This window comes from Psammomys obesus, unplaced genomic scaffold (assembly GCF_907164565.1).
Source record: "Psammomys obesus unplaced genomic scaffold, mPsaObe1.curated_primary_1811, whole genome shotgun sequence".
Taxonomy (NCBI): Eukaryota; Metazoa; Chordata; class Mammalia; order Rodentia; family Muridae; genus Psammomys; species Psammomys obesus.
In genome coordinates, this window is record NW_026596079.1 from 3,013,345 (window position 1) to 3,039,642 (window position 26,298).

The 26,298-nt window shown below is 46.7% G+C and overlaps 1 protein-coding gene across 1 annotated transcript in view; it reads left to right on the top strand.

Moving 5' to 3' along the window:
* Slc45a4 (solute carrier family 45 member 4) overlaps positions 1-26,298 on the top strand; it is a 69,718-nt gene that overhangs the window by 16,635 nt on the left and 26,785 nt on the right. Inside the window, exon 2 of the mRNA XM_055626551.1 lies at positions 24,640-25,277. Coding sequence (XP_055482526.1) covers positions 25,034-25,277 — 244 coding nt within the window. The 5' untranslated portion in view covers positions 24,640-25,033. The remainder of the gene's footprint in view (positions 1-24,639; positions 25,278-26,298) is intronic.

Sequence of the window (26,298 nt, forward strand, 5' to 3'; positions counted from 1 at the left end):
TTGAACTCACAATCCTGCCTCAGTCTCCTATGTTACACTAGCTGTATCTTTTTACTTCTGTGACAGAATACAAGTCTAGCATTCTTGACCACTTGGTTCTTCCTAGCCGCTCTCTGTTCTTTTCCTACACAGTGACCTTTCTCAGAAGTGCAGGCTTGCCCTTCCTCCTTCATCTCCTCCAACCATCATGGCTATGGTCTCTGTGCCCAAGGCTCCATAGAGCCATTTTCTTAGGGTTATCTGTGTACTTAGGTTCTAGGCCATAGTGTGCTAGGTTTGTACCCTGTTCCTTTGGACCACATTCCTATACTTTCCATTTTTCCTCCTGTGAAATAGGGCATTCCTAACCCTCTCCCTGCATGGTTTAGAACTGCCACCTGTGGGTCACCGGCTAGATCTCACTGCACCTTACACATCAACCTAGCATCCTGTGTGTCTCACCCAGCATCCTGTTGGCTTCACATAAAAGAGAATTCCCACAGAAAACTGTGCACCCATGCCCAATCTAGGCAATGCTACTATGATAGCTAGCTGGCTGGGTACCTTAGGGACAGAACAACTGTCCAGCCCCTGCCATATGCCAAAAACAACAGGTAGAGCCTGAGGAGGACTGGGGCAGGGTATCAGCTTTGGACCCAAAGCAGCATGGTGTATAGACTGAAGGTGTGATAACTGTATGGACTTGCTCTGATGGGTGGGTGTGGTGGCAGAGGGCGCCCCTCAAAGCTCCATTGCCTTCCCTAAAAGTGAACCTCTCAGAAGGATCTAGTACTGCTATTGCTAGTACTAGATCATTTTTTTGTTTGTTTGTTTTTGTTTGTTTGTTTGTTTTGTTTTTGCAACAGGGTTTCTCTGTGTAGCGTTGGCTGTCCTGGACTCACTTTGTAGACCAGGCTGGGTTCAAACTCAGAGATCTCCCTGCCTCTGCCTCCCTGAGTATTGGGATCATAGGCGTGTGCCACCACGCCTAGCTACTGGTTCATTTCTTTATTGACAGGCCATCCCAGTTTGTCTTTGGACCTACATTAGCTCAGAGTGCCATATCCTTGTAGTCCCATCGATGTGGGTTGGTTTATCTTTTTTGTTTTTCTCTGTGTTTTGGAAGTTTTGTGTCAGTATGAAGAACTGCCTCTGCTTTGAGATTGTACCTGCTCCCACTTGCTTGATGAGTACTTTGCTAGAGTCCTTAATTTGTCCTAAATCTCTGTGTTCAGAAGAGTGGAGCTTATATGATGCAGGTGGCTGCCCAACTGTGTCAGTCACCTTCCCGGAGTCAGGTGTTCTCTCTGTCTAGCTCCCCATGAATGTTTGGGTGTGTTTGGATGTCCTCCCAGACTGTGGGACTGTCTGCCTTCTGTGTGTATGGCAACTGCTTGCTGACCAAGCTTGGTGGCATTTGTAAACCTGGAGGGGGAGGACCTGGCTCCTTCATTGGCTGCCCTTTCCTTCTCTTATTGCCCCCCTCCCTCTCATGAATTTTCTCAGATTCGCTTGTTCAACAGACAAGAAGAGGAGGAGGGGAGAACCATTCTGGCCTTGCTCCTGAGAATGCAGCTGGTCAGGCCTCACCAGCCATACCCTTCTTCCTCTTCTGGGTGCTTGAGGGCTTGAAGTTTTCCTCGATAGGCCTTAGACTGGTTATGATGCACACCAGGCACCAATTTTTTGTGACTAACTCAGCCTGCCCTTTCTCTAAGGAAGCTGGGGTCTCTGGAAATGCTCCAGACAGGACAGAAGTATAGGAAGGGAGGGAGAGGAAGGGCTCTGACATCTTTCTGCTCTTGTCTTTCCTCCTTTATTTTCTTCTCTGTAAAATGAGAGTAATGCTAGAGTTCCCACATGGGATTGCTGGCAGGTTAGTGAGCTCATGTAGATGGAGTTTTTAGAAAAGAAATTGGCTCATAGGAAGCACCTTGTGAGTTTCAGCTACATTAGCTACACACCCACATGAAGCAGTTGAGTAGGCAGTGTCTGCGGGGAGACGAAGATGAACCCAAACACACAGTCTCTGCAGTTCCCATGAATGAGTCCCGAGGATGGAAGGGCTTTCTTGCTTCTGTGGAGTTGTTGATATGTTGTGGAATATAGCTGAATGTTCTGTGGGGATCCCAGACATCTCTCACAGGAGCAGGAACAGATCAGGCTCCTTTGGGCTGAAGCAGAACTAGATGGATGACTGGGAGGTAGCGTGAGCACTGCTTATCTGTCGCTAGTGTTAGAGCACTGGGTCTCTCCTGTGTGGAGCTGGATCCAGGTTTCAGGATGCTGAGAGGTGGCTCCCAGCTTGCCTGGGAGGTAGAGGTGGAAGAGGTATTGGTAGGTATTGCTATTGTTGAAATAGCAAGGGTTTAAGGGGAGAACCACATGTGGGTGAGTGGGCTAGCCTTTAACTCCCTATCCCCTCAGTGCTGAGATTAGCAAGCGCAGCTTATGTTAATTTTTATAGCCTTTATGGACCAGTTAAAAGAAAAAAAAATATTGTATGTGTGTGCAGGCACACAAGTGGAGATCAGGTACGGTTAAAGAGAGTTGGTTCTCTTTTTCAATCACATGGGTCTGGGGATCAAGCTCAGGCTCTGAGGCTTGGCAATAGGTGTCTCTACTCACTGAGCCATCTCTCCAGTCCGCCACTATCCCACTGTGAGACAGTCTTGTGATATAACGCAGGATGTCCTGGGACTCACTATTCTGTAGCCCAGGCTGACTTCTATTTCAGTGTATTCCTCCTGCTTCTGCCCCCTAAGTATCAGAATTTTAGCATTGGCCAGGACACTCCACTTCTTTTCAATATTTATCACCTACCTGAAAGAATATATTCTTTTTACAAACACCCAAAAAGTTTCATATTTGTTGTGTTTGAATATACATACTGGCAGCTCAGCTCACTGATCAGAAGCCTAGTGCCCAGCTCTGGGAGCTTGCTCTAGGAGTCCTCTGAAAGGTTAGTTCCTGTGGCTCAGCTGACCTGAAGAGTGGGGGAGGGGTAGAGTGAGATCTGATCTGCTTTGGCGATGACTTTCAGTACCATGTGAGCTCACCTGTCAGCAGTCAAGGCAGCAAGTGTTGGAGCTGTGAATCAGCGTTCCCTGGCAGGGTTTGCCAAGTTACAGCCATGTCTTCTCCCTAACTTAGTTTTTGAGGAAAAAGTGAGGTGTGCTGAGTTTGCATTGTGGGCCCTTCTCCTGGGCCTTGCCCCAGTAGACAGCTTTTGCTGTCTTCTGGTACGATGTCCTGCTATTGGAGGAGGTTGTATGACCTGCTGGAGGCCATGTGGCCCTGGGATCCTGCTCTGCTCAAGCTGTTACTAAGTTTCTCAGTAGCCAGTTAAGGAATCTGACTTGGGCAGGGCAAACCATGGAGACCTGGAGATGTTCCCAGTGGACGCTGCACTGATAATTTATATGGTGGCTTCCACTGAGGTGTAAGTGCTTTTGCAAAGAATGGTAGAAGTTAATGTAGGGGAAGGCCACAGCCAGTGACCAGCAACTGACTCCAGTTCTTCCCCTTCCCTAGGCAATGGCCTTTTTGCAGGGACTAGGAGCCAGTACAGGTCCTGGATGTTTCTGTGGCTTTTGAAAAATAAGGATTTCTTTGCTAGTACTTTCATTTCCTTCATTGAAAATAATTTTAATAAGTTGAACATGATAGCACACACTTAGGAAGCTAAAACCAGAGGTTTCTGAATTCTGGGTCAGCACAGGCTACTTAGCAAGACCCTGTCTCAAAAAAAGAGTAGTTTCAATAGAAGAGAAAAAAGGGGGTATGTGTGTTGTTTAAGATTTTAGTTTAACTATTATTTTATGTATTTATTTTATTCTTTTTTATGTGTATGAGTGTTTTGACTGTGTGTACACACCTGTGCACCACATGTGTGCCTGGTACCCAAGGTGGTGAGCATCCGCGTGGGTGCTGGGTATTGAACCTGGTCCTTTGCAAGAACAACACGTGTGCTTAACCACTGAGCCAACTCTCTAGCTCCTAGTTTAACTTTTAATTGTGCATATTCTAAGTGTGGCAATGTACATGTGAGTGCTGTGTCTGTGGAGGCCAGGAGAAGGCATCGGATCCCCTTGAGCTGGATTTACAAGTGGTTGTACATTGCTTGATGTGGGTGCTGAGAACAAACCTGGGTCCTCTGCAAGAGCAGTAAGTGGTCTTAACTGCTGAGCATCGCTCCAGGTCTATGTGTTGGTTTTTGAGACAGAATCTCACTATAACCTAGGTTGTCCTGGAATTCACTGTAGCCCATGTTGTCCTAGAACCTGTTATGATCCTCCAAGTTCTGGAACTGTGGGTGTGTGCTGCTATGTCCACCCCCTGAATTTTTTTAAAAGGTCTCGCTAGCATGTTGTATGAAGGCTTGTATGCTGACCACTTCCTCGATTTGCTTTTAATGACTGCATTTGAGGCCACAGGTCAGAACAAGTGTCAAAGGACAGGTTTAGAGCCCTATTAGAGTTCCCTGTATAGGATGCTGGCCAATGTTAAGGGTCAAGGATTTTCAGAACACTGTCCTTAGTTCCAGTAAACATTGGGGAAGAAGAGAAGCTATGAGCTCTGACCAGCTCTTCTAGAGGCTAGAGGTAGTTAGCAGAGATGTGGGACCTGGCACAGTGGAGTTACAATGGCCTCTCTCCCCTCATGTCTTTGTAACTCTAGGTACTTTGCACAACTAGATCCTGAGATTGAAATTGATTTGGACCTCCACCACCCATGCCAACTGTGTATTAGGCTAGAGAAGATCCACTGGGTGCCCTATGTTTGCCCCTCACCACTGCCCCTGCTAACGATCTGTCTCAACTCCTGGATCCAGTGTCCGCAAAAGAAACTGAGATGGGAGCCTGCTCCCTGGCTCTGGGAATGTGGAGGGGCATTGTGAACCATTGCTGAAGCTGGCCATTTGGCCTCTTGAGGATTTTCTATGAGAAAAGACTGAAATGTAATGCCTTAAATGTCCTTGCTGAGGAGAGCAGACCCTTGGGGGAGCTGCGGAGAGTGTTCCTTCTCTCAGCCTGTTAGCTTTGTTCCCTACCTCAGGAGTCCCATCCTATATATGCTCTATTTTTTATTTTGTATCTTTTGTTGACCTGTCTCCCTGAGCACTGCTTATGTATAGGTGTGTGTCCTGGGGAAGCAATGTGTAAGGGAGGCAGTGGGTTATGGCTCTGTTGGATATAGGTCACACAGGCTTTACAACAGGCTACTCTGGTGGCTATATACCTAGGAGTGCCCTGCAGGTCTCTGGACATGTGCGATAGGCTCTGGCTTTGGGGCAAGGGCCTAGGCTCATCTTTGTTGTGAGGCACTTAATCCACATGTGTAGCCTTTCTTGTTCCCATGCATGAGTCCCTTCACTGCTGTTATGGAGAGTTTACAGTGAAAGCCCCATAGCAAAGGAGGGATGTGTTCTGTCACATCAGAAATTGGAGCATCCTTGAAAGGTGGGGAGGCCCAGGAGGACCCTGTCTTGAGATGTCTGCCCCCTTTGGAGCAGGTGGACTTGCTCTGCTTTCAGCCCCTCAGGCCATTCTGCGCAGGCCTTTGCTAGCTGTGCCTCTGCATGGATTGATAGATCACCTAGATGGGTGGTTTTGGCAAGCCCTGGGAACATGCAGGCTCTGCACACCACAGTGGGCCTGTAGTGGACATTTCAAGGTGGTGGGCACCACAGAGACAGAGGAACATTGGAATGAGGAGGAGGTGAGACGCGCCTGTGCCTCAGCCTCTGTCTCCAGGACGCAGGAACACAGGCTGGCTGGTTACAGGATTAGGTTTTTATCCCCGGGCGAATTCTGCTCGTACCAAGTAAACAGCATAGAGTTACTTTGGGCCATCTGCCAAACTGGAAATATCTTGGATGTGGTGCTCTTTTTCTTTGGGTTGCTGTTGACTGTGGAAGATTTTGACCCTATTCCATTGCAGAGTAGGAAGAACAGCTTATTTTTCAGAACGGCAAATAAGGAAAAGAATGAAAGTATCTCAGAGTGTCTGTTTCCAGTCGTCTCCTGGGAGGAACACTTTTATAGACACCAGGCAGCCTTGCCAGCTGTGGCTAACTTTCCATCCTTAGAAAATTGAAGTGTGCCTGAAGGAGGAGGCCAGCGCTGTCCTTGCCCCTAGACCTCTCGCCTGCCTCTCGTGTGTTCTGCCTGGGCCTAATGCCATGGGGCAGGCCTTGGCACTCTTCGTTTTGACTTTCCTGCAGTTAGTTTGCAAGAATATTGAAGTTGGAAGGAAGCATGGTGCTGAATGTGCCCTTTAAAGCCACTTAACAAGCCATCGTTGGGCCCATTTTGAAGTGGGTTTGTACTAATAAGGTGTGCGTGAGAGCATCCTAGCTTTGACTTGTTACATTTTTCAGTAGCATCTACATAGGAGCAGGCTCAAATCGTATGATCTGGCCTAAAATTCCTGTGGAAGATGTCATGGCCTGTCTCCTCATGTCAGCTCTCTTCTGTGCCACCGAGTACCAACCATCCCTGCGGCTCTTCTCTCAGTGACCACCTGAAGCCCTCAGTGTCCTTGATGTGGACTCCTGGGATCTCTGGAAAAGCTGAGACACCCAAGAGTGCAGTTTACACAGCTCCTAGTTTACCCGCCTGCCATCCTGTTGTTTATGGCTGACTCCTGCTCTAGCTACCCGGAAGGAATCTGGAGTTAGCAGGAGCTGGGTGGCAGGGTTGTGAACAGCAGCAGGGCCTGGGGAAGGCCTATACACGTGGGCAGAAGTGTGATTTCTTAAACTTAGCTTCTGCCAGAAACAGTTCTCTAAAGTTTTAAATTTCCAAATCAGAAACTTAGCCCTTTAGTATCAGCTCTGGGTACTGTCCTTGGGAAGCCAGTCTATTTCCAGGTGTGGTGTCATGTGCTATGATTCTGTGCTTGAGGTAGAGACAGAAAGATCACCAAATGTGAGGCCAGCCTAGACCACATCTAGAAAAAAGAAGAGAGGGGGAGAAAAAAAAGGCCAGGCTACCCTGATTGCTGCTGCCTCTGGTCCTGAGACCACTTACACACAGTTCAAGAAACTAAGGTGAGTAAGCTGGTGGGGCTCACGCCTTTAATCCCAGCACTGGGGAGGGTGAGACAGGCAGATCTTTGAATTTGAGGCCAGCCTGGTGTACAGAACACAATCCAGGACAGCAAGCTCTACAGAGAGAAATAAAGAAAAGAAAATACGTTGAAGTCAGACTGAAGACCCCACTGTTCCCTTTTATCCCCCAAGTATCTTCAATCTCTCCCTTTAATAAGCTCATTTCCCATTCTCTGTTTTATCATTGAGTACTGAGCCTGCCCAGAGGGCCACTGCAGGGCACCTTTGTAGGTGGTGAGCCCCCAGGGCCTCTCTCACCTCCAGAGAGAATCTGGAGAGATTGAGAGGCCAGAAGCAGAGCCCAGCCTAGGCACCCAACACCCTGCAACTGCTGTGACCTGCGGCCTCCTGCTCCTGCTCCTTTTCCTCTTCCTCCTCCTCTTCTTCTTTTTGTAAAACTGCTTCTTTGTCAGCTTTCACTTCTTGTGTAGGCAGGTTCCAAGCTAACATTTATCCTGAAAAAAAAAAAAAGATTTAACTGCTGGCGTGGGGGACCACATACAAGGACTTTATTAATTGTTGAAAGTGAGTTACTGCCTTAAACTGAGGCAGTTGTACTTAACTCCACTTTTGATTCAACAGTTCTTGTAACAGATGGAATTGGTTTGACCTTTCTTGTAAAGGCTTTTGTTTTGTTTTGTTTTCAATGTGAGTATTGACTGTTGTGGGCAAGCCTTGACTGTATGCTCAGAGCTCAGACCTGGACTTATGCCTGGTGCACTGGGTGCTTTTGCGATGCATATATCCAAGCACGCTCTTTGTTTGTTTTAAATTATTTATTTATTTTATTTTACGTGCATTGATGTTTGCTTGCGTGTATATCTCTGTGAGGGTTAGATCCTCTAGAACTGGAGTTACAGATAATTGTGAATTGCCATTTAGGTGCTGGGAATTGAACCTGGGTACTCTGGAAGAGCAGCTGGTACTCTTTATCACTGAGCCATCTCTCCAGCCCCGAGGCATGCTCTTTTATGATTGGCAGGCTTTATAGAAATGCAGATTTTTATACTAGGAGCCCCCAACTTTATATGAACTGTCACTTTAAAACCTGGGAAGATCTTCCCACTGTGAGTGTGGTGCAGGTGACCACAGATCTGAAGGATGGGTGCTGATCCTGAACTCCTTAAAAAATGAAACTCTGGTAGATGTTATTTTGCAGTAAAGCTAGCCACAGCTGGCTTCCCTCTATAACCTGCTTTTCACATGGCAGTGCCCTTGACTTCCCAAATGGGTAGAAATGCCTCCTGGTGAAGCAGGAGGGCACCAGGGGCTTGGCATCCACGTGACTTCCATTTTCAGCAGCTCCTGCTTTCTCTGGGCACTCAGAACAGGAAGATGAGTGAGGGTGGAGGGCTTCCAGTGTCTGGGCCTATGGGTCTGAGAATGAAATGGGGTCCCTCTTCAAGAGCAAGGAAGGGTTACCAGTGATGGTACATGGGGAGTTGAGAGCTGGAGTAAGGAACTCTACAGTGAGGCCTAGAGAGCAGGGAGCTAAGGTGAAAGTCTTAGGTCAGAGGTTGTCCTGAAGGCTGGAACCCCACTGCCCCACATTCTTCCCAGTCTCTCCAGTCTTGATGTAACAGGTTCTGGGCTGAGCTCAGTGGACTCTCCTGGCCTTCCTGAGTGGGTCTCCAGCCTAGTGAGACCTTGTTAAAGCCCTAGGACTTCCTCTTTGGTCAGCTGATTTCATTTTCTTGCAAGCCTGTAGTTCCTTTCTCTTCCCTGGGCTGTGGCCAACACTCTGAGCTGTCTTTCTGTAACTCAAGGCACTACACACTGTGTACCCCCTTGGGCACCAGCCTGTGTATAGAACTCCTGTTGGGTTGAATTATATGGATTGCAGTAGGGGACTGCTCTCTCACTAACATGACTACTCCCTTACTGTTTAGATGTTGGAGCTCTACCCAGCTGTTTGGCAAAGCACCTGCTCTCCTGGATGGCAGCATTGAGTGAACTACAAACGTGTCAAAGGACATTGTAGAATTGGCACAGAAGTTTGCAGTCTAAACACAGAGACTTTCAAGTGAATTTCCATTTGTTTATATTGGAGGCAAAATGCAGACCACTTTTCATGTATTCATTCTGGCATGGTAGACTATAGAATAGAGTACCTGTGTGGCCCTGCACTGTGGCCCTCACAGTGCATTTACAGGAAACACATATAGTACATACAAGCATGAGGAACCACTGTCCCATTGTAGTATGGTCTGCCTACGTCTCTCCACATAAAGATTCATGCTTCAGCTTCACATCCAGGGCAGAATAGAGAGATTTGCTTATAAGGGACAAGAATTCCTTAAGCATCTTTGCAGTGGGCTTTGTAACTCCATCACTGTAGTTGTGTTCCCATCTTCTTGTTTCTGAGTACTGATTGCAGGGATGCCCCAGCATGCTGGCTCCATTTTTATTTGACTGGAATCTACACAAAGCATCTTTTATGAAGGATTCTACAGCAGTCTTTGAGACGGCTGCTAGTCTCCCAGAATGGCTGAAGAAATATTTTGTGTGTGTTTAGATCTACATGCTCATCCCTGCATGCCAAGTGTGCCATGCTATCCCATGGAAGGCTGTGGGTAACCCCTAGCCATGTGCATGCATCTGAATTGCAAGTGGTTGTTTTCCAGTCTTATTCAAGACAGCATTATCCTGCTGGCTCTTAGACCAGATCCTGGTGCTCTGGGCCTGGTCCTCTGACAAATGACTGTGTGTAAAAGGGGCCTGTTCATGTCTTCAGTTGTGAAACTAAATTAGGCCTTTGCTTGGCCTGTAGGAGCATTGTGGGAGTAAAGCTGCTTCCCTCCTCTTAGAGTTTTGTTAATGAGGTCCAGGCTGCCCTCTATCTTGAGATCTTCTTGATTGTCCTTCATCAGTAAAATTGCACATGTCCTCCATGACTGGCTTGTGTAGAGCTTCTTGACCCGTACATGTCTATACAGTACCCAAAAGAAGCAGGCTCAGGCGTCTTGTCTCTTTTCTAGCCTGGAAAGAAGAGTATGGCAGTTCCTCCCTGGTGGGCTTGGAGCCTTCTGTATAAACTCTCCATGAGTTCCTCATCAGAGTAGAGTATTGTGGGAAATTGGGTTAAGTAAGCCTGCAGAGATAGAGCAGATTGCCTGCTTGTACTCCGATGATGGGGCTGATAGGGAGCAAGGCCCAGGAGTATAAGGCAGGTTCTTTTTTTTTTTTTCAAGTGTAAGTATTTTTATTATGCAAAAAAGCAAAAGCGATCCTTTGCACAAATTAACAATAGTTCTATATAACTGGTATCCAAATTATATTCCATCATTGGGCTTTAATCTTCTATTCTTTGAATTAATCAGTTGCTGCTTCAAGGTGTACATATATCTATATTTTATCAGAAGCCATTCTCTGCAGTCACTTTGGTTTATATGCACAGGGGATTTTATTTTATAATTACATTATTGATCTCTGGGACAGCAGTCCACAGTGTTCAGGCAGATTCTTGATGCACATCCTTGAAGAGAGCCCCAGTGAGTACTCTCCCTCAAACACTGAAGATGAGCTGATGTATTTTGGGGCAGAGCTTTGGAACTTTCTCTCATCTTAATGGAGAGGGGTTGGGGATGGCTTCCTTGGTAATGAGCTTCAAATCTTTACCAGGTAAGTGGTCCTGCCACCATCCCGTTCCAGGGGTGCTTCCAGAGCCATCCCTCCCCCAGCTGAAGGAACTGCTAAGCAGCTTTTTGTGTATCTGAGCCTTGGAGCATGTTTGGGTAGACAAGAAGTCTGTCCTCAAAAATAATTTAGTTCTGTTTTCAGCTGAAGTTAGTTCTGGAGCAGCATAAAGAACCTGGCTGTGACCCATAGAAGCAGCACTCTTTTTGTTTGCTTGTAGTGCCAGGGATCTAAGAACAGACCTTATGCATGTTGCCAAGTGCTATCACTGAGCTACATCCCAGCCTGAAATAGTGCCTTTGGCTGTGTGTTCATACATTAAAAACTTAATCTAGCATCGGGCGTTTCCTGTGAGAAGACAGCAATATGCAACATGATTCTGTTTGTGGATGTGTAGACATTGGTGGCTTCATAGAGTAAAACCTCCTTTGTATGCGACAGGTACTGAGTGACGGCCCTGCACTGTACTTTGTGTAATGCTGTGTCCTGCCCAAGTTCACCATCTTAGCAACCATGCAGAGGCTTCAGAACAGTGGTAGTTAGTTCAGGGGACAGCAAGCCGCAGTCCCTATTGTGAAGAAAATGCTCAGACCTGATATACCAATTCTTCTCCAGAGCCAGAGGAGTGCCAAACAGCATTTCCTCAGCACAGAAAATGGGGCCCCCTCTTCGTAGAGGTGGAGGTTTTCATGTGTATATGGAACAAATATGCCAGTGGTTCCAAGGTTCTAGTAGGTCCCTGAGTAGAGCAGGAAGGAGAAAAGGAAGAGGGAGTGACTGACCAGGTCTCCTCCTATCTCAGTGAGCAGCATGGGGTCTGTGTGGAAACAGGTTTGGCAGGGCCTAGAAAACTCCTCAAGGTGCTAAATTCCCTCAGAGGTCACCTTCCCAGCTACCTTTGGAGGCCAGACACAGAGCTATGTCGTAAACAGTGCCATGTATGACTCACAGGCCTGTGGTTCCAGGTGAGGAGTTGGCTGGGACACTGGTGCTGGTCTTGCTGTTTGGTCTTTGGCCATAAAGGGGAAAAGAAGCTCTAGCCCCAGGCTATAGCTGTATGTAAGCTTTCCTTATCCATTCAAACTTGGACTTTTTGAAAACTAGATTTAACATTTTACCAAATATAATAGTAATCCTTTCCTATTCCCCCACTCCCATTCCCAGTTTCACTTACTGGTGTCTGCCATGTGCCATCAACCAAGGTCTGAAAATACTAAAAAGAAAATTCTAGAAGTTAAGTTTAAAGTGTGTACATTCTGAGTAATATAGTGAAGCCCCTGTTGTCTCCTCATGCCCAGCTCAGGGCTGAGTCCCTTTGTCCAGATTCCTCAGTGTATCTATTACTCACTCAGTCAACAGAGGAAGGCCCTTAACCTAATAAGATAGGAAGAGTTATGCTGAACTGACTAAACTGTGCAGTCCTGCCCCTTTGCTCTACAGCAAAGCAGGGAAGCTGCAGCCCTGGGTGGCACAGGGAAGAAAGTGGTGCACCAGGACCAGTGGGGTGCTTGGGATGTGTTGGCATAGGGGACTAGTTCATACTGCATGCCTCCCCTCTTTAAAAGTGTCAGCACATATCTGATCACATGGACTGTCATATCGGGGAAATTCCCACTGCTTACAGTTGAGCCTCACATCCTCTTCTGCCTTGGCACACACTTGGGATATGGAAGCCTCTGTTAGGCTTTTATATGCACCACTGTCAGAGCGGCCTTCACAGGCTTTTGCTTAACTGCAGTCCTGTCTTTGAGGTCTGTTTTTTTGTTTTGTTTTGTTTTGTTTTTGGCTATTGTGAAGGGTGTTGTTTCTCTAACTTCTTTTTTTTTATTTTTTTATTTTTTATTAATTACAGTTTATTCACTTTGTATCCCCCCCATAAGCCCCTCCCTCCTCCCCTCCCAGCCCCACCCTCCCTCCCCTTTCTTCTCGCTTGCCCCTCCCAAGTCCACTGATAGGGGAGGTCCTCCTCTCCTTCCTTCTGATCTTAGTCTATCAGATCCCATCAGGAATGGCTGCATTGTCATCTTCTGTGGCCTGGTAGGGCTGATCTCCCCTCGGGGTAGGTGATCAAAGAGCAGGCCAATCAGATTATGTCAGAGGCAGTCCCTCCTCCCATTACTATGTAACCCACTTGGGTACTACACTGTCATGGACTACATCTATGCAGGGGTTCTAGGTTATCTCCATGCATGTTCCTTGGTTGGAATATGAGTCCCTGGGGAGACCCCTGTGTTCAAATTTTCTGGTTCTGTTGCTCTCCTTGTGGGGTTCCTGTCCTCTCGAGATCTTACTTTGAGGTCTGTTCTTGAGTGTATGTATGTAATATGATGGATTTGTATTTCATTTTTCATGCCGTGTAGCTCCTTCCCCTACTCTCTTTCCTACCCTGACCCCATGGAGGCATGGTCAGCAACAGAAATCAGTGTTGGCAGCTGGCTTGCACTCAGGGGGTCTGATCAGTGCTCATCTTGGAACTTAGGTCTGAGGCCACTCTTGTAGGTTTTATATTAAAGCTGCAACAACTTCCTTCAGCCAGCCTGGATTCCAGGAGCTTCTCAGTTTAGAAGCTTGCTGCAGTTTCCATGGCAGCCAGAGCTTCATTCTGACTCTAGTGGCCTAAACCAGCAAATCTCCCAGTGCTAGGAACCTTTAGAAAAAGGGGAGGAGAAACCGTTCATTGCTGGTTAATTAAAAAACAGATACCTCCTGCTCAGCTGATAGTGCAGATTGAAGAAACACACAGACCCAGGTAAGGAAACCAGAAATGAAGAGATCCTTTTCTTTGGGGGTGGGGGGTGTTTGTCTTATTTTCAATGTGATTTTTTCCCTCAAGTGGGCTTTTGTTATGATCCTTCCAATACTGGATGCTGGCTTGGTCCCCTTGACATTTGGGGTTTTAGTAGAAAGTGTGGAGGGAATTTGTTTACAAAATGTTTTCCACTGGCACAGATCTCTAATCCTAGTGGTCAGGGAGGTGAAAGCAGGAAGATCAAGAGTTCAAGGTCACCCTTAGCTACTTAGAGAGTTTGTGGCCATCCTGGGCCCTGTGAGACCTTGTTTCAAAAAATAAGCAACCGAGAGCACAGCAACATCACAGATGTTTTCCACCCTTGGGAAAGTCAGGCTAGAAGAACCCAGACTGTGGGACCAGTAGGCCTCAAAACAAAACAACATGAAAGGTTTTTCATTTAAAATTCCAATACCTCCCCTCTAATTCTTTTGTTTGTTTGAGACAGAATCTTGTTACTGTAGTCCAGGTTAGCCTGGAACTCATGGCTGTTCTCTTTCCTCAGCTTCTCTAGGGTTTATGGCAGGCGTCGGCCACTCTGCCCAGCTCTGTTTTGTTTTCTGTGGGCAGAGAGCTGAGCTGGTTCCCTGGCCTGCTGTTAGAGGGACAGGGCAGGACAGGCTTGTGGAGATTGGCTACGCTCCTTACCTCCGACCTGGCTCTTTAGCTGCTTCTTGCTCTTTGCCCCATCACTTGAGGGGCTGAGGCTGGTGGTACAGCAGGAGGCTGCTTTCCTAAGACTGTGTTCTTAGATGTCTGGGCCAGGCTGTGCTGTACTGCCTGCCTCACAGGCCTTGGGAGTTCCCAGTAGCTCTCTTGGCAGTTCTGATGTTTTACTTTGCAGGTGGAAAAAAAGTTGCTTCCAGAAATGGTGTGCCAGCCATGTAAACATGGGCACCTGTGAGTTGATAGTATCCATGGTCTGTATATGGGCCTAGAGCCCTTGAGGTATCCAGTAGTAGCTTAGGGGCTGGTGGATTTCCTGTGTGATGTGTGAGGGGAGGCTAGTCATTGTTGGCTGGAGCCTCCCAGGGCTCCTCTGGGGTTTGCTGTTGGTACTGAAACAGCTTCACTGTAGGTCCTTTTGACAGTTGTGTTCTCTGTGAGCTGCTGGAATCTTGCAGTACATCATGGATGTATGCCCACTAGTTTATTATACTAGAATGCAGAAACAACAGTTGAGCTACTAACAGGCTGTGAGACCCTGAGGGATTCCGTTGTTTTAGTGGGATGGGGGCACCAGGCTAGAGGAAAAACCTTTACTGATTGTACATAAGGCATCCTGACTGGACAGGGGCAAGAGGGTCTGGGTGGTGGCTCTCCCCACACCACTTCTGCAAACCTTGACACTGGAACTTGGTGGTTGTGACTCAGTGAAGCTGAAGCAATGGTGTCTCCTGTTGCACCCTCTTGAGGACCCTCCACCAGTCCATATATATATATATATATATATATATATATATATATATATATATATATGCAGTTTATGTGGAGGGTATGGTAGCTTGTTAGATGCCTTAAAGAATTCTAGTGTTTGTTGGTCTTAAAGTTTACTTTCATTGTGGTATGCCAGTTTCTTAACAAGATTGACACAGTGGTTTCAGCTTCTTGTCTAGTGAGAAGTAGGTCTTTGGGTTTTGTGATTATTTTCTTCTCCTCACTAAATGGGGGGCCTTGTAGCTCAGGCTGGCCTTAGACTTGTAGCAGTTATCCTCCCTCACTTTCCCAAGTGCTGAAATTAGAGGAATATACCATCACTGTTGGCAAGAGAGAGGGATTCCAACATTTCTAAGCATTCATTCCCTCCCTCCTCAGTGCTGGGAAATGAAAGTAAGGTGTCATACATATTTAGCATGCACTTTACCATTGAGCCAGGTCTCTAGCCAGCCCTCTTTTTACTTACTTTTTTTTTTACTGTTCTTTTTTATTTTTAAGATAGGGTCTGGAGCTGGCCTTGAACTCCTGATCCCCTTGCTCAGCCTCCCAAATGTTGTTACTTCTTATTTTGAGGCAGGGTCCTGATAAGTTGCCTGGGCTGGTGTCACATTTACTCCATAGCCCAGGCAGGCCTTGTACATGCCGTCCTCCTTGCTTCAGCCAGCTGAGGAGAAGGATGGGCTCAACCCTTTACTCTCCACAGTCTCTATGATTTCACCTTTTCTAGAAAGCCATGGAGTTGGAATCATAGTTGTTTCCTTTTTCAGGCTCATTTCCTGCCACTTAGCAATTTACATTTAGCAGTTCTTGTGTGCAACTTTGGTTAGCCCAGAACTTGCCATGTGGACCAGTTTGTCATAATCCTCTTGTTTCAGTTTACCAAGTGCTGGGATTATAGGCATGTATGCCATATCTGGCTTCCTTCACAGTTCATTAATTCTTCTACTGAAAGACATCTTGATTTCGTCCAGATACTAGCTGTCATGACCAGACTACATGTTAGCATCTGTGTGTAGGGTCTGTGGGATCATGAACGTATGCAACATGTCACGTAATTCCAGATCACATGGTGATATGTTTAGTTTAGCCTGAGTCCTAAAGTGGTGTAGCTGCACCCTTTGCATCTCCACCAGCAGTGACTGAGCAAGGCTGCACCACGTCCTCACTGTTGCTTGGTATTTGGATTTGGGAAGTTCTGGCAGGTGTGTAGTGGCCCAGCACTTAGTTGAGACATAAAGGAAAACATCTTTTTATAACTTTGCATGCTTTCATACACCGGTGTCTTCTTGATCTGCATTTTAGGATACTTGACCAGTTTTTTTGGGGGGGTGTTTTTAATGTTAACACAGAGTCTCATGTAGCCCAGGCTAGCTTCAAACTCAATACACAACCTAGGCCAATTCTGAACCACTTCTCTCACCCTCCCTTCTTTTGTAGCCAATATGTTGGGGTTATAGGCATTTGCAACCTTGCCTGGCTCTCAACCTGTCCCTAATCAGGCTGTTTTCTGAGTGTGTGTTTTGGATAGCAGTCTTTTGTCAGCTGTGTTCTTTGCAAGTCCTTTCTCCTTGTCTGTGGCTTATCCTCTCATTATCTTCATACAGCATCGATTCATTGTTTATGTGCTTTCCAGTTAAAAACATTAGGCTTGCTGAGTGCTGTACTTTATTTGTACCATGGGTACTTTGAACTCTCTGGATTCAATTGGATTTTTAAAATTTTTGGTTTGTACACTGATATCCTTTGCTGTCTGCTGCCATTGGTTCAGTTTTGCTGGTTTGTGTTGTCTCTGAACATCTGTAGAAAGGTGCTGGTAGGGACCAGGGGCCTGTGTCAGTGAACATTATTCAGGGCTGTTTGTGGTTCCATTAGTACTAATGCTACACTGTGATTACCTGTCAGAGTGCCCAGCAACTTTCTGGATTTATGCTGATGTGAAAGAGGCAGGTAGCTACGCTCTCCCCATACTGTACTTTGAACTTTGAATTTTGATCCCCCACAACAGGGGAGCAATATGGTAAGGTCCTTTCTCTATGTCCCTCAAAGATCCAGGCTTCTGCATGCTCTTGTGAGCAGTTGATTTAGGTCTTAGGAGGCTGTGAAAGAGGGTAGATAGTGTCACCATGTCACCATATTTTAAAGATGTTTTCAACTTATAAGGCTCATTGGACAACTGCACTTTTAAGTTAAAGAGCATCTCCTGCACTCATGGTGTTCCGAGGGTGTGTTTCTGCCTGTTTATGTGTGTTTGTGCCTGTTTATACATGTGAATGTGGGTGCTGCAGGAAGCTAGTCACCACTGAGCACTTGGCCAAATGTAGTTAGAACACACAGTTTGCATGTGTATAAGAGTATGTATGGGCCATGGAGGAGGCATCTGTAAGTGCAGCATGCCCCCAGCACCCTTGCACTGTGCTTAGGCTGAGTACCTCATTGACTTTGACGGTGCTGGTGAATGTTGTAACCATTTCCAGCCTTGAGACTTCCCAGCCATGGAGCTGGGAAAATGGCTCAGAAAGTAAAGAGCTCACCTTCTACCAGGTTTGGATCTTCAGCACCCACATGATTGCCAGGTGAGCATGGTAGCCCATTGGTCATCACAGCTCTTGGAAGGCAGAGACAGGGATTCCTGGCAGAAGCTGTCTAGCCAGACTAGAAAAATTGACAAGCTCTGAGTTCAAATGAGCAACCCTGTCTCAACATGTACAGTTAAGAGAGATTGAGGAAGAAACCCAAACCCAATATCAATCACTGGCCTCCTTGTGTATACGCAGCATGAATGTGTTTGCTATCACATGCCTAAAAGTGCACCCCAAAACACTGAGCCAAGTTTGGGGTACCAACAAGAGCTACTATCCAGCCACTTCTCTACAGTAGCTTAAAGGAAGTCACATGTTTTGGCATCAGTCACTCTCACATTAGAAACAGGACAATAGAGGAAGTTGTTGGTTGGAACAATTGTCGTTGCATTTGCCTGAGTACATCTGCAGGCTGTAACAAAATTGTCACCAAATGTGCAAGTTGCTGAAATAGGCTCCAAGGGAAGCATTCTTTGCTGTACTAGGGAAAAGCTGTCCTGGTTGTGTCACAGGTCACTTAATAGAATATGCCAGAAGAAGCCCTAGCTTGCTCTTGTTCCCTCCATGTTCTCAGGTAGGCAGAACTATATGAGCAGAGGCAGCTGGTCTTTCTGGCCTCGCTCCTGCACGTCATCATGCCTGGGCATTTTACACTGTATCTCTCGGGAAGCTTTTGCATGTGATTATAGTGTTCACTCCTGTAATGGCATGGAACCAACTTCCTTCCAAGGAACAGCTGTCCTGCACTAGGAGATGACTCTGCAGGCATTGCCTTATGGACAGTGAACCTGCTTTTATGATACTTGATGGTTCTCTCCTGAAATGTGCTTACTGAATGCTGGATGCTTGGCCTCTGGTCAGGAGTCATAGCTTCACCCTGCTTGCTTCTTCAAGCTGCTTTTCTTTTTTGTGCTCTGATGGAGAATACCAGAGATGGGATATGGGGGAGCCCACAAAGGAAGAGTTTCCACCTTGTAGGGTCTTATGCCCAGGAAAGCACAGCAAAGACCCCAAGTGCTCAAACAAGAGCTATGCTTGGATAAGTTCAGATGGAGGGGACAAGGTGAAATCCAGGACTGCCTTGTCTCTGGGGAAATGGATGAGTGAGCTAGCCAGGTATCTCTGGGATTCAGACATGCTGTTGTTCAAGTCTGGGAATGAGCAATTTTTAACTTGGCTATTCTACTCTTTTATTTATTCTCAGACAAAAGCATTAGACAAGTTAAAATACAAAAAGGCAGCCTTTGTTACGTGGAGAAGGGACATAAGGAGTCTTAGCAACATTATTAGCCTCAAATGTTCACTGACCAAGGAAGAACAAATCTTGCCAACAGAGAGACATAGACATAGCAGGTGGAGTTAGAACCGAGCCCAAGAAGTGTGCAGAGCTATGCAAGAGCCCCCAAGGGCTTTCCTCAGAGCAGGCTTGTAAGAGAACTAAAGATAAGGCTATAAAGGATAGTGATTCCCCAAAAAACAAGTTGAATCCAGTCCAGATTCCAAAAGGACTTTTCCCCCAGAGCGCATCACGCTGCTTTTAAAGTCCATATGCTCATAAAGTTCTTGGAAATGAACATGGAAAAATAATTTGGAGAGTGCTGGGAAACGCAGAGTGTGAACTGCCTCTCAGAAAGGGAAAGGGACCGGCTGCCTTTCTGCTTAAAGCAGTATTGACTGTTGACAAGCAGCCAGGCTAGTGTGAGTGGAGGCCTGGCACCCAGCCTTTGACAGTGGCTCTGACGGAGATGCTTTTGATGTTTCTCGGACACCATCCTTAAATACTTCTCCTCCTTTCAGAGCAGGATGTGCCTGCCTGGAACATGGCATCCCTTCCTTTCTCCTTCCTCAGCTGTACCCTACAGCTCCTGAGGTACCTGTATGTATCCCTCAATCAGCTGGGGTCTCCTTCTCCTAAGTGTGACATCAAAACTGCTTCACTGTATGGGACCCTTGGTCTAATCGCCACTTTCTAGGGCTTTGAAGAAGAGAGGTTGGGCCTAGTGGCTATTCCAGGTGATACTGTGATGGGGAGAGATTGTTTTCCATAGTGCCCAGCTCTAATTCCATGTTGGTCAAGTCCCTGTGTGTTGGTGAAGAAATGCCACTGTTCAGCAGCTTGAGTATGTTTTGTTCTAGCTATTAACATAACTTTATTAAAAATTCCAGTTTGGAAAGCTGCCCTGGCTCTTAGAGGGTTAGTTGCTTGGCAGTGGATAATGTGAGTGCGACAGGCTGGCTGTGCCTGGGAGTTAGTTTACAGATTGGGACATGTTCAATAGGCCTTGTACTTAATAACTGCTCCTTAAGGATGTCTGGAAGGTGCTCATGGCATTTGCCTCTGTGAAATCTACTCTCTCTCCATCTAGACCGTGTGAGTGGCAGGTACCCAACTGAGCACACACACTATCGACCAGGATCCCAGAGAGGCCAGACCTAGGATGAGGGGTCTAGTGCCTCTCACCAGATGGGGCTGTTCCAGAACTCTGGAGTGTGGGAGTGGCCAAGACAGGTACTAGTGTCCTCCTTGCCACTAATTTCCAGTGGTACATTATCATTCATTGAACCCCACAGGGCTTCTGATGTGTGGCCAGTCCCAGTGTGAGCAGCAGCAGGACCCAAGTTAGGGAGGTGAGGGTGCTGGTGTATCATGAGGGGCTGCTTAACAGCTGGCATGGTATATGAGCCAACCCAGCAGCTGCAATGGTGTTGACAGGAGCAGAGCTCACTGTGAAGAGTGTGGCTTGAGCTGGTGGAGAGAGGCAGGGGTCATAGTAGGGCTACATGGACAACTATACAGGGAGCATAGACAACTATAATAGGCCTCCCTCTTCCCAGAGCTGGACTAGATTGAGTCCCCTCAAAGATGATAACACCCTTCCAGCTAGGTTATGTATCAGGGTGCCAGACTTTCAGCCTACCCTCTGAAACTATGGGTGCTGAGGCTGTCTGGCACCTGTGTGCACATCTGAGCAACATGCCAACTGAGGCCTGACCTTGCACAAGTTCTGAGTCTTTGAATAGAGAAACCCCGAACATCCATCCCAGAATCCCACTTCACCCCCATCCCCCAGGTTGATGTCTGTTTCTTCTTCCATTCGTGTTGTACTTGTGCTACCATGCATTGTTCTGCCCAGGTAAAATGAAGGTATTTGCAGCCAGTTCCACAGGCCTGGTGCCAGCTGTGACCAGAAGCAGCACATTTTGCTGAACACCTGCTGTTCTTACTTGGTCTTCTCCTCCCAGTAAGCTGCTATGAAACTCCACAGTCTGAGAAGTGTAGTGTTGCTGTGGAGCCTAGCTTTAGTTGAGGGCACCACATCTTCAGAGCCAGCATGTGGCTTGATAGCACGTGGCTTCCAGCTCAGTCTTGTGCATTGCAGCCAGGGATAACACATCAGCAATGGTGGTGGGGCCAGGTGGCGTGGGAATTGGAAGCCCAGAAGCTGTTCGGTTAGGGCAACAAAAGAAGCTACTCCATTGTGAGATTCCTAAGACTGGTTGACTTGTCTCCAGGGCATAGGTCAGTTAGCCTAGAGTCCAGGTTCTGCTGGTCAGAACCAGTCAGCAGGTTTTACCTTTTAAAGGGGCTGTAAAAACAAGCAAAGAAAAAGAAAACAAGCCAGGCAGTGGTACTGCCACTTTAAAGCCCTAGCACTTGGGGGGCAGAGGCAGTTGGATCTCTGAGTTCAAGACCAGCCAGGTCTACAGAGTGAGTTCCAGTACAGTCAAGTCTACACAGAGAAACCCTGTCTCGAAAAACAACAAACCCACAAAACAAAACACCTAAATAGAATATACAACAGTGCCTATCTGTGGCTTTAAAAGAAAGTTAGGCACACTTGGGTTGGAGTTAATTCAGATATATCATGGTGTGAGTAGAAAGCAGAAGACAGCTTGAGATGTCATTTTTCTCCTTCTCCTTACGGGTTCCAATGATATCAGATTGTACTCTCTGAGCCATCTTGCTGGCTCAAGCCCAGGCATCTTACAGAAACCCTTAGGCTGGCATTACTCAGTCTTGGGGCTGATGGCTGAGTCCTGCAGAATGCTGCAGGGTGTTGGAAGTGTCCCTGGCCAGTAGCGTCTGTGTTAAACAGTGACTGGAATGGAGTACCTAGAATGATTTGCACACCTTTGTATTGGAGGTTTGTTTTTGTCTTGTCTTACTTTTTGTTTTGTTTTTTGAGGCAAGGTCTTATGTAGCCCAGGCTTGCTATGTAACCAGGGACAACCTTGAACTGACATGTTCCTGCCCACCCTGCAAGAGCTGGTATTGCGAGCATTCACCACTGTGCTTGGTTTCAGAAGGTTACTGCTTCATCTCGGCTATCACTACAGTGACTCTGGAGCCAAATCTTAGCACTGCATTTCGGGTACACAAGTCTCTGAGAATAAAACAGCAGTGGGTCAAAGGGCACTGAGCAGAGCTTGAGGGTTTAGTATTTGTAATTAGTTTTTAGTTTTGTCCTGCCCAATACCCAGCTGATCTGTTTATGGACACATGTCCTAAGAATGTCCCTGTCAGGAAGGGGCCAAGAAGTTGAACTGTGGTCCTTGTTTTGGTATAAGACTGTTTAACATAAAGAAATACCATATGGCTTCTCTTGATAGTGACTGGGCAAAGGTTGAGGTCAAGAGTAACAAAGCTAGGGTTAGGATCAGTTTCCTCACTACTTATAGCATGTGCTGAAAGTGGCTCCTGATAAAATTTGAGAAAGAGGAAGATAAGTAGGTAACTAGTTTTTTGTTATTGTTGTTGTTTTAAATTACATGTATTGAGTGTCCATGTAGAGTTATATGCATACACATGCCAGTGTTCTCAGAGATAAGACATGTTGAATCCCAGGTAGTTGTAAGCTGCCCAACATGGTTGCTGAGAACTGAACTTGGGTCCTCTGGCAGGAAGGGCTCTTAACTGCTCAGCTGTCTCTCCCATCTCTCCAGGCCCTTGATAGAAGTTTATATGGTAGAGGAGATGGGTAAATGTGAGATTTCAGATGTGGCCTGCAGTATGGAGGGACACAGAGGATCGAGTGTATAGCTAAGACTGCTGCATCTCTGCTTCTGGGGGTGTTATGGGGTTTGGAGTGGGCCTGCAAGGGTGGGTGGGCAGCTAAAGAACAGAGTGGGAAGAGTTGAAAAGTGGTGCTCTGGGAAACCTTCCTATTTGGGCTGTCCTGACCCTGCCCTGAGGGCACTGTTCAGCGAATGACTAAGTGGTGCTCACCCCAAGTTTTTTGCCCATCCAAGGAGAGGAGGGGCTTCTTAGGACTTATCTTTACTAATTAGATATTATTAGACATAATTTATCCAAAGTAATCATCGAGAAATGTTTGGTAAGCTATCAGCCTACAGATCTAACTTCATATCCAATGCTGTCCTGCAAGATGTAGTGGCCCTATTTTTAGAGCCCTTCAGATGGAACCTAGTATCTGGAGGTCCACCTCCCAAAGAGGCTGTTGTGTTGTACACTCCCACCTGTTGTATTTTTTTAACTCTATTTTATGTGGGGTTCCCTAGAGCCTCCAACCCCCCAACCCTAGGTAATGAGGAGAGGGGCCACAGACCCTTTTACTTCTCCCGGCTGTTGAGAGTTGATAGGCTCTTTGGGGGGTTCTGTCAGTTTCCACCAACAGCAGATCCCGCAAGCAGTCTCCTCCAAGCGGCGTCATTGAAACGTTTCTCTTCATCTGTCTCCTCCAGGTCGCCACACCATCAGTCTCTGGTCTCTCCAAACTGCCTCTTGCCACACGCCCCACCACACACCACACACCACACCTCTCTTTCTGGGCTCTCATATTTATATCCTCAGAGTCCTAGACCACACCCCTCTTTATGCCACAGGAGGCAGTCTGGTACCAGCTGTCAAAGACCACGCCCTACAGGAGACATTTATCAGCTGTGGACAAACGAAAGCCCAAACTAAAATCCCACACTTAGGTTTAAAATAACATAACTAAGTTTTTAAAGACATCAAAACTTGCGTTATACCTACCTTTGCCCTTATTGGGGCAGCTGACGTGTGAATGTGTGCGTGCATGCACATTCTGGTTTGAGTCAGGGTCTTGCTGTATAGTCCAAGCAGACCTGGAGCTCAAGATTCTTCAACCTCTGCCTATCTGGGACTGGTCTCACATCTGTGTGCCACCACACTGACTTCTGGATCCTTCCCAAAAGGACACGACCAGTTATGTCTAAGAATCATTACTTTTACCATGGTGTGTGTCTAAGTAGAGACAAGCTGGTCACAGAAACTGCAATGAAGTAAACTTCAAGACTGGGCTCTTGTGTTCCAAAGTGCCTGGTAATGCCACGCTTTAGATGGTGTATCTCAGAACTGCTAGAAGTTACAGTTCGGCATGTATGTACAGCCTTCCTTTAACTTTTATTTGATCATTACTGTGTTTTCTACCCAGACAGGTCAAGAACTACTTGCCAGGCTGCTGCTGAGGACCCAGCCTCAGGATAGATTTTTGAACTTGCTTATTAGGGTGTGGGACTGCTATTTCTGTTCTGTCTAGCTTGCCTCTTCCACCTTCCTACCTTCCTTCCTTTCTTTTCTTTTCTTTCTTTCTACCTATGTGCATTGGTGTTTTGCCTGCATGTATGCCTGTGTGTTGGTGTCAGATCCCTTGGAACTAGAGTCACAGACAGTTGTGAGCTGCCATGTGGGTGGTGGGAATTGAACCCAGGTTCTTTAGAAGAGCAGCCAGTGCTCTTAACCGCTGAGCCATCTCTCCAGCCTCCCTCTTCTACCTTTTATTGCACATTTGCAGGCATTGTCTCATAAATCCTTGTGTGATTCTGTCTATTGCTCTCTCCAGCTTCTACCTTCTTTTCATGATATTAGTGGGCCAGAAAGGATGCCAATGATGCCTCCAGCAACAAGAATACCTGACACAGGTGTCATTGTATTAGTGTTGGCTGGAGAGTGGGCATTTTTTTTCCTGTCCACTTCTCTTCTGATTCCACTTTCCTAAGCTGCCCCATGAGCATGAGCTTGTTTTGAGTGTTGGAGATGATGAGCAGACTCCTGGGGGCCAAGTGGCAGGTGTGGTATGCAAAGAAGCCACCCCTGACTGCAGCTTGTCTCTGCTCTCTTGTAGATCCTCTAGCCGCTCGATGGGGAGTCACAGAAGACCGCTTGTGTGTGTCAGATCCCTGCCTCTCCGTAGCAAGAGAAGTGACTACAGCGCCTCCACAGTCATGATGATGAAACTGGTATTAACTGAGTGGCCCTTATGGATTTTTAACTCTAACTCACAGTGAGCCAGCAAGCCATATGTTTACAGTCCAACCAAAAACCCTTCTTCATTGCTGCACGTCTCATGTGAGGAGTTGAGACGCCTGGCGGTACAGAGTGGAACACAAGAGTTACTTGCCAAGGAATGCGCCTGCAGCAGAACGAGAAGACGTCTTAATTTATCATTGGAGAGAGATGATAGTATTATTTATATAGGTAGAATAAATATATATATCCATATATATTTTTTGGTGGTAATGAAAATGGCTCCGCAGAATGCCGACTCAGAATCTATGCAAGTACAAGAGCTGCCCGTGCCCCTGCCGGACCCTCAGAAACCCAGAGACCCAGAGGCTGAGACCCAAGAGGAGACCACAAGTGAGGGGTCCATAGACAGAATCCCCACACGCCTATGGGTCATGCACGGGGCAGTTATGTTTGGCAGGGAATTCTGTTACGCCATGGAGACAGCACTGGTCACGCCTATACTGTTACAGATAGGTAAGTGCAGTGCAGAAGGCCTGACAACTGCGGTATGCAGCTATAACCACAGATGGTAAAAGTCCTTTGGAACTCTGCCATGGGTCCTTGTCCTCTGTGCCTTGACCTCTGTGACAGCTTTCTTCTGTTAACCTGGTTCAGGGCCTTGTTCCTTTGTGTTTGTAAACATTGTGTTGCAAGTCCTAGTGTCAAGGTACTTAAGAAAAACAGGGTGTGGCTATGTTGGGCATGCTGGCTGCGGAGGCCACTGGCTGTACCATCATGGCTGGGGATCCTATATCACAGTCAAATTTTTTGCCTATAGAATGGGAGTGAGTGCAATTCCACCCCAAAGGTGACTGCAGCCCTGCCAGTTTGCCACTAGAGTAGGTACCAAAGTTTTGTCGAACTCTTTAGTTTTCTCTGTAGGCTCAGGAAGTTTTTAAAGAGGTATTTCATCTCTGAAGCATCTAAGATAACTAGATAGACAAAGCATCAGTTTTATTCTAGATTTTCATGTAATCGGGATTAATAGTTTAAAAATCTGTCTGTTTTGGTTGTTTTAGTAATATTTCTTGCCACAACATAACTGCATATTTGCATGATGAGAGCTAACCCTGATGTGCTGGGATCAGTCAGCATGTGAATGTGTAACCTCCCATGAAATCATCACTATCTCTTCTGTCACAAAGGGGATGATGTGGCTCTGGCCTCGGAGCACACAGGTTTCTGTGGGAGCAGGCTTCCCGACGTGGCCGCACTCACTGCCACACACACTCTTGCTCAGTGCCCTGAATTAGCAAAGCAACTGAGATAGGTCTCATTCTGAGGTTCCACTATGGATTCTGGAGTACTTTTCTTTGGGACTCAGACCTTAATCTTTACCATGAGCTCCCAAAGCCAGTTCTCAGAAGGCCTGGGAGGTGGCCAGAGGGCTGTAGCCAGATGTATCAGGGACTCTTCTGGAGGGTAAGGAGGCCTTGAGCTTGACCATGCAAACCTGTTCTCTTGTTCTGTCTATTACTGTGCTGCTTCTCACTCC